Below are 8282 nucleotides of genomic sequence, written 5' to 3'. Positions count from 1 at the left end.
TTTTTTTGTTGTGTCTCTGCTAGGTTTTGGTATCAGGATGATGCTGGCCTCATAAAATGAGTTAGGGAAGAGTCCCTCTTTTTCTGTTGTTTGGAATAGTTTCAGAAGGAATGGTACCAGCTCCTTTTTGTACCTCTGGTAGAATTTGCCTGTGAATCTGTCTGGTCCTGGACTTTTTTTGGTTGGTAGGCTATTAAATACTGCCTCAATTTCAGGACTAGTTATTGGTCTACTCACGGATTTATTTAACCAGTAGTCGTTCAGGAGCAGGTTGTTCAGTTTCCATGTAGTTGTGTGGTTTTGAGTGAGTTTCTTAATCCTGAGTTCTAATTTGATTGCACTGTGGTCTGAAAGACTGACTGACTGTTATGATTTCCGTTCTTTAGCATGTGCTCAGGAGTGTTTTACTTCCAATTATGTGGTCAGTTTTAGAATTAGTGCAATATGGTTCTGAGAAGAATGTATATTCTGTTGATTTGGGGTGAAGAGTTCTGTAGATGTCTATTAGGTCTGCTTGGTCCAGAGCTGAGTTCAAGTCCTGAATATTCTTCTTAATTTTCTGTTTCGTTGATCTGTTTAATATTGACTGTGGGGTGTTAAAGTCTCCCATTATTATTGTGTGGGAATCTAAGTCTCATTGTAGGTCTCTAAGAACTTGCTTTATGAATCTGGGTGATCCTATATTGGGTGCATATATATGTAGTATAGTTAGCTCTTCTTGTTGCACTGATCCCTTTACCATTATGTAATGCCCTTCTTTGTTTCTTTTGATCTTTGTTGGTTTAAATTCTGTTTTATCAAAGACTAGGATTGCAACCGTTGCCTTTTTTGCTTTCCATTTGCTTTGTAAATAATCCTCCATCCCTTTAATTTGGACCTATATGTGTCTTTGCATGTGCGATGGGTCTCCTGAATTTATCTAATTTGCCAGTCTGTGTCTTTTAATTGGGGCATTTAACCATTTACATTTAAGGTTAATATTGTTATGTGTGAATTTGATCCTGTCATTATGATGTTAGCTGGTTATTTTGCTTGTTAGTTAGTGCAGTTTCTTCCTAGCATCGATGGTCGTTACAATTTGGTATGTTTTGCATTGGCTGGTACCGGATTTTGCTTTCCATATTTAGTGCTTCCTTCAGGAGCTCTCATAAGGCAGTCCTGGTGGTGATGAAATATCTCAGTATTTTCTTGTCTGTATAGGATTTTATTTCTCCTTTGCTTATAAAGCTTAGTTTGACTGGATATGAAACTCTAGGTTGAAAATTCTTTAAGAATGATGAATATTGGCCCCTACTCTCCTCTGAGTTGAAGGGTTTTGCAGAGAGATTCATTGTTAGTCTGATGTTCTTCCCTTTGTGAGTAAACCTGACCTTTCTCTCTGGCTGCCCTTAACATTTTTTCCTTCATTTCAACCTTGGTGAATCTGATGATTACGTGTCTTGGGGTTGCTATTCTCGCAAAGTATCTTTGTGGTGTTCTCTGTATTTCCTGAATTTGAATGTTGGCCTGCCTTGCTAGGTTGGGGAAGTTCTCCAGGAGAATATCCTGACAAGCGTTTTCCAACTTGGTTCCATTCTCCCCATCACTTTCAGGTACCCCAATCAAGTGTAGAGTTAGTCTTTTCACATATTTCCATATTTCTTAGAGGCTTTGTTTGTTTCTTTTCACTCTTTTCTCTCCTCACTTTATTTCATTGAGTTGATCTTCAATCTCTGATATCCTTTCTTCTGCTTAATTGATTGGGCTATTGATATTTGTGTATGCTTCACGAAGTTCTCATGCTGTGTTTTCAGCTCCATCAGGTCATTTATGTTCTTCTCTAAACTGCTTATTCTAGTTAGAAATTCCTCTAACCTCTTTTCAAGGATCTTAGCTTCCTTGCATTGAGCTTCTACATGCTCCTTTAGCTTAGAGGAGTTCGTTATAACCCACCGTCTGAAATCTACTTCTGTCAATTTGTCAAATTCATTCTCTGTCCAGTGTTGTTCCCTTGCTGGCGAGGAGTTATGATACTTTGGAGGAGAAGAGGCGTCCTGGTTTTGGAATTTTCAGCCTCTTTGCACTGGTTTCTCCCCATCTTTGTGGTTTTATCTATCTTTGGTCTCTCACATTGGTGACCTTTGGATGGGGTCTCTGAGTGGACATCCTTTTTTGGTGATGTTGTTATTATTCTTTTCTGTTTGTTAGTTTTCTTCTAACAGTCAGGCTCCTGTGCTGCAGGTCTGCTGGAGTTCACTAGAGGTCCACTCCAGACCCTGTTTGCCTGGGTATCTCCAGCAGAGGCTGCAGAACAGCAAAGATTGCTGCCTGTTCCTTCCTCTGGAAGCTTTGTCCCAGAGGGGCTCCTGCCAGATGCCAGCCAGAGCTCTCGTGTATGAGGTGTCTATTGGCCTACTGGGAGATGTCTCCCAGTCAGGATACCTGGGGTTCAGGGACACACTTGAGGAGCCAGTCTGTCCCTTATCAGAGCTCAAACACCATGCTGAGAGATCTACTGCTCTCTTCAGAGCTGTCAGGTAGGGATGTTTAAGTCTGCTGAAGCTGCGCCCACAGCTGCCCCTTCCCCAGGTGCCCTGTCCCAGGGAAGTGGGGTGATATCTATAAGTCTCTGACTGGGGCTGCTGCCTTTTTTTCAGAGATGCCCTGCCCAGGGAGGACGAATCTAGAGAGTCAGTCTGGCTGCAGTGGCCTTGCTCTGCTGAGATGGGCTCTGCCCAGTTTGAACTTCCTGGTGGCTTTGTTTACACTGTAAGGGTAAAACTGCCTACTCAAGCCTCAGCAATGGTGAGTGTCCCTTCCCACAGCAAGCTCCAGCATCCCAGGTAGAACTCAGCCTGCTGTTCTAGCAGCGAGAGTTTCACACCAGTGGATCTTAGCTTGCTGGGCTACATGGGGTGGGACCTGCCAAGCCAGGCCACTTGGCTCCCTGGCTTCAGCCTTTTTTCCAGGGGAGTGAATGGTTCTGTTTTGCTGGTGTTCCAGTGCCACTTGGGTATGAAAACAACAACAACAACAACAATACACACACACACACACAAAACAAAAAACTCTTACAGCTAGCTCAGTTCTGCCCAAACGGCTGCACAGTTTTGTGCTTGAAACCCAGGGCTCTGGTGGAGTAGGCACCACAGGGAATCTCCTGGTCTGCCGGTTGAGAAGACCTTGGGAAAAGTGCAGTATCTGGGCCACAGTGCACTATTCTTCCTGGTACAGTCTCTCATGGCTTTCCTTGCCTGGGGAAGGGAGATCCCCAAACCCTTGTGCTTCCTCAGTGATGTGATGCCCCACCCTGCTTCAGCTCACCCTCCATGGGCTGAACCCACTGTCCAACCAGTCCCAATAAGATGAAATGGGTATCCAGTTGGAAATGCAGAAATCACCCAACTTCTGTGTCAATCTTGCTGGGAGCTGCGGACTGGAGCTGTTCCTATTCAGCCATCTTGCCAGCAAATCTTTTAAAATTTACTTTTAATTTTGTAGGTACATAGTGGGTACATATATTTATGGGGTACATGGGGTATTTTAATACAGGTATAGAATGTGTAATAATCACATCTGGGTACATGGGATATCCATCACCTTAATCATTTATCCTTTCTTTGTGTTAGAAATATTCCAGCTATACTTTTGTTATTTTAAAATATACAATAAATTATTGTCAACTGCAGTCACCCTGTTGTGCTATCAAATACTAGATCTTATTCATTCTAACTATATTTTGTACCCATTAACCATCTCCACTTCTCCATGCCTCTCCACTACCTTTCCCAGCCTCTGTTTACCATCATCCTACCCTCTATCTCTGTGAGTTCAATTGTTTTAATTTTAGCTCCAACAAATAAGTGAGAACACGTGACATTTGCCTTTCTGTTCTTGGCTTATTTCACTTAACATTATGATGTTCATTCAGTTCTGTTCATTTTGTTGCAAATGACAGAAGGTCATTGTTTTTTATGGCTGACTAGTACTCCATTGTGTATATGCATGACATTTTCTTTATCCATTTGCCTGTTGATGGACACTTAGGTTGCTTCCAAATCTTAGCTATTGTGAATAGTGCTGCAAAAAACTTGGGAGTGCAGATATCTGTTCATATACTGATTTCCTTTCTTTTGGGTATATACCCAGCAGTAAAATTTAATTGCTAGATCATATGGTAGCTCTATTTTAGTTGTTTGAGGAACCTCCAAACTGTTCTCCATAGTGGCTATACTAATTTACATTCTCACCAACAGTGTATGAGGGTTCCCTTTTCTTCACATCCTCGCTAGCATTTGTTATTGCCTGTCTTTTGGATAAAAGCCATTTTAACTGGGGTAAGATGCCATTTCACTGTGTTTTAATTTGTGTTTCTCTGCTGATTAATGATGTTAAACATCTTTTCTTTTCTTTTCTTTTTTTTTTTGAGACGGAGTCTCACTCTGTCGCCCAGGCTGGAGTGCAGTGGCCGGATCTCAGCTCACTGCAAGCTCCGCCTCCCGGGTTTACGCCATTCCCTGCCTCAGCCTCCGAGTAGCTGGGACTACAGGCGCCCGCCACCTCACCCGGCTAGTTTTTTGTATTTTTTAGTAGAGACGGGGTTTCACCGTGTTAGCCAGGGTGGTCTCGATCTCCTGACCTCGTGATCTGCCAGTCTCGGCCTCCCAAAGTGCTGGGATTACAGGCTTGAGCCACCGCGCCCGGCCAGAAACAGCTTCTGTTTGACAGGTCCAGATGTTTGCAAGACCAGCCACATCTTCAGCAAAACTAACCCTTCCTTGGAACAACTGTCAGGATCTGGCACTTGTCTTCATTCTCTGCTTCTCATCCCAAAGGTTCGTTTACCAAGCAAAAGTTGGGGGTCGCTGGTTCCCAGCCGTCTGCGCACACAGCAAGAAGCAAGGCAAGCAGGAAGCAGCAGATGCGGCTCTCCGTGTCTTGATTGGGGAGAACGAGAAGGCAGAACGCATGGGTTTCACAGAGGTAACCCCAGTGACAGGGGCCAGTCTCAGAAGAACTATGCTCCTCCTCTCAAGGTCCCCAGAAGCACAGCCAAAGACAGTTAAGACGTCTACTTTTGGTGCCTTTTTTGGGGCGGGGGGGTCCTCCTAACTTCTCTCTTAAGTGGAGGTGGCTCTTGCTGTCATGCGAGTTATTCCTAGGCTTTACTCTTAGTCTTACTTAAGAGAGCATATAACTGGGACACTAGATGTAAGAAGGAAAAGATGACTCACACGACAAGTAGAGCTTGATCTTCCTGCCATGGTGAATATGGTGGACGCAGCCTCAGCTTTGTGGTGCTAACACAGCCTCCTTTCCCCACAGCTCCCTCTCACTGGCAGCACCTTCCATGACCAGATAGCCATGCTGAGCCACCGGTGCTTCAACACTCTGACTAACAGCTTCCAGCCTTCCTTGCTCGGCCGCAAGATTCTGGCCGCCATCGTTATGAAAAAAGACTCTGAGGACATGGGTGTCGTTGTCAGCTTGGGAACAGGTGAGTGAGGCTCTGAGACATGCCGCCTCCTGTGGTGCCTGAAAGCAGGTCCCTCTCATCCTCCCCTGGAGTCCATGCAAGTCCAAGGCAGGGAGAAGAGACTTCATTTTAGCTACAGTCAATTCAGAGTGAGGAATGAGTTAGTTCCTAGAGGACAGAATATGGGAGTCTAGGATCTGAGAAATTGAGGCTGTTTCTGCCTTGAAGCTTTCAGAACAAATAGCCATCATCCTGTTTGTCATCAGTTTCCTTCCATTATTCTATTTCTGTTTTAAACACCTTCCTAGGGAATCGCTGTGTGAAAGGAGATTCTCTCAGCCTAAAGGGAGAAACGGTCAATGACTGCCATGCAGAAATCATCTCCCGGAGAGGCTTCATCAGGTGAGCGAGATCAGAGCTGTGGCCTGGTTGCCCGGCCGTGGAGAGCTCCAGTTCCCTGTCCCACGTGGCTCTGACATGGCCTCTCTGAATCCCCCTCAGACAGACGGGTCATGATGTGGCAGTGGCAGCCTTTGCTTTTCACCCGTCCATTTGAACCTGTCTGATGGAATCCATCCCCTCTGTGACCTGAGCTGCCTCCCACTACTCAGCGTGTTTTTAAATGCTGTCCTTTTTTCTGCTAACTCTGCTGCTTCATGTCCTTTTCTGAAAACACAAAATGACCTTTTAGTCCTCAGGGCCTTGGGGATGAGGCAGCTTTCCATTTCTATTTGAGGACCTACACAACCTTGATGCCCCTGCCAGCTTTCTCCTCTAACTCACCTTTTCTTTAATTTATGAAGGGAGAGACTTGGAAAGGAGCAACAGCTTCCTGTAGTCCTTGAGTCAGTTTGCCCTGCCCTAGAATCCCTGTAGCTGCCATAGCGAGGAGCCCTCAGCAGAAATGAAGGAGACCCAAAAGGCTAACTATGCTTTATGAAATGCTGGGGTCTCCCCTGGAGAATCTCCACCTGAGAAACTGTGAAAGGTCTGCAACATTGAGGCTTTTCCTTACTTGCTCATTTGGAGGTCAGATTATAGAAGCAACTGTTTTTCCCAGAATTGAACCTGCCTTCCTAACCAGACTTTGTTTTTGTAGGTTTCTCTACAGTGAGTTAATGAAATACAACCCCAGACTGCGAAGGATAGTATATTTGAACCTGCTAAGGGAGGAGAAAAGCTCCAAATAAAAAAGACTGTGTCATTCCATCTCTATATCAGGTCTGTACAGTTCCTGTTGCTGCCAGGGTGGGCCCTGCCAGGCTGTTAGAATTGGGTATCCAAATGCTCTCTTGGCCTATAAATCGGACCTCATACAATAAGCCACACTCCACCGTGGGTTTGAGGTCCATATTCAGGTGTAGAATGACTCAACGTATACTGCTGTCCACCTCCAGTCTCCCATGGTAGGCCTTAGAAAACGTCCATTGCTTCTGTCACATCTAACTGTTTTGGAGCCCCATGAAACTGCAGATTTCCCACAGGTGAGTTTCAACAGCCACCCCTGTTTTTCAGCACCGCTCCATGTGGAGATGGTGCCCTCTTTGACAAGTCCTGCAGCGACCGTGCTATGGAAAGCACAGACTCCCGCCATTACCCTGTCTTTGAGAATCCCAAACAAGGCAAGCTCCGCACCAAGGTGGAAAACGGTGAGTGATACATGCCACCGCCTCCTTTTTGCAAAAGGCTCTGCAAGACCCCGGGCCCCCAAGTCTCTGCAAGGCTGCTAGGATTTTACCATTAGTCACTGGGCACAGAGGTGCTGTTTACAGGAAAGGGAAGACCTGGGTAGGGAGCTGTGTGGTAAGATCAAGGTTCTATTTTGAATGTGTTAGTTTGGGAGACCTTGGAGATCCCCAAGTCAAATAGGAAGTGGAGGTTCCCATGTGAAGCTCAGAGGAGGGAGCTTGGCTGGAAATAGAAATATGGGAGTCATCCCGCTATAGGGTCTTCACGGCCACAGGAATGCATAGGATCACCTCGAGAAAGGGGGGAGGAAATGAAGAGTGTGGCACAACCAAGCCCTAAGGAGGTGACAGATGAGGCTGCCAAGTGCCCGGGTCCCCTCCTGTCTAGCTGGCAATTGACTCTGCCTTGTCCACTGGCTCCTTCTCTCCTGTCCTCTCCTGTCTCCTTACTGTCTCCTCACATCCACGCCGTTGCATTCAAGCCACGTCAGCAGTCATCACGGTGGTCCTGAAACCCTGCTAAATATCCTAAAGTATAGATACAGTTACCATGGAGCCAGTGCTCCACTTCTAGGTATATGCTCCAGAGAGATGGAGACCTGTGTCCACACGGAAACTAATATGTGAATGTTCATGGCAGCGTTACTCACAAGAGCCAAAAAAGTGGAAACAACCCAGATGTCCATCAGCTAATGGATTCATAAATAAAACATCAAGTATATCCATAAATTGAGTATTGTTTGGCCATAAAAAGAAGTGAAGTGCTGATACATGCTTACGATATGGATGCACTTGAAAACTTGATGCCAAATGAAAAGAGCCAGTCACAAAAGATCCCATATTGTATGATTCCATTTATATGAAATGTCCAGAATAGACAAATCCATAGAGACAGAAAGTAGATTAGTGGTTGCCAGGGCCAGGAGTGGGAGGGTTGGAGAGATGAGGAGTGACTGCTCCAATGGGTAGAAGGTTTCTTTTTGGAGCGATGAAATGTTCTAAAATTGACTGTGGTGACAGTTGCAGAACTCTGTGAATATACTAAAAACGACTGAATTGTATGCTTTAAATGGGTAAACTGTATGGCATGTGAACTATATCTCAGTAAAGCTGTTTTTTTTTTTTTTTTTTTTTTTTTT

General features: G+C 45.1%; 1 protein-coding gene across 1 annotated transcript in view; it reads left to right on the top strand.

Moving 5' to 3' along the window:
* Positions 1–4681: 4681 nt before the first annotated feature.
* Positions 4682–8282, top strand: part of LOC108526638 (double-stranded RNA-specific adenosine deaminase-like) — a 12748-nt gene continuing 9147 nt past the window's right edge. The window contains 6 exon segments of the mRNA XM_017867480.1: positions 4682–4962; positions 5305–5476; positions 5764–5857; positions 6555–6583; positions 6586–6676; positions 6971–7104. Of these exon segments, the coding sequence (XP_017722969.1) occupies positions 4714–4962; positions 5305–5476; positions 5764–5857; positions 6555–6583; positions 6586–6676; positions 6971–7104 (769 nt within the window). The 5' untranslated portion in view covers positions 4682–4713.

The sequence above is a fragment of the Rhinopithecus bieti genome, unplaced genomic scaffold, assembly GCF_001698545.2.
Source record: "Rhinopithecus bieti isolate Rb0 unplaced genomic scaffold, ASM169854v2 scaffold_3041, whole genome shotgun sequence".
NCBI lineage: Eukaryota > Metazoa > Chordata > Mammalia > Primates > Cercopithecidae > Rhinopithecus > Rhinopithecus bieti.
The sequence above is the reverse complement of the archived record's forward strand: the minus strand, read 5'-3'. Positions and strand labels throughout refer to the sequence as shown.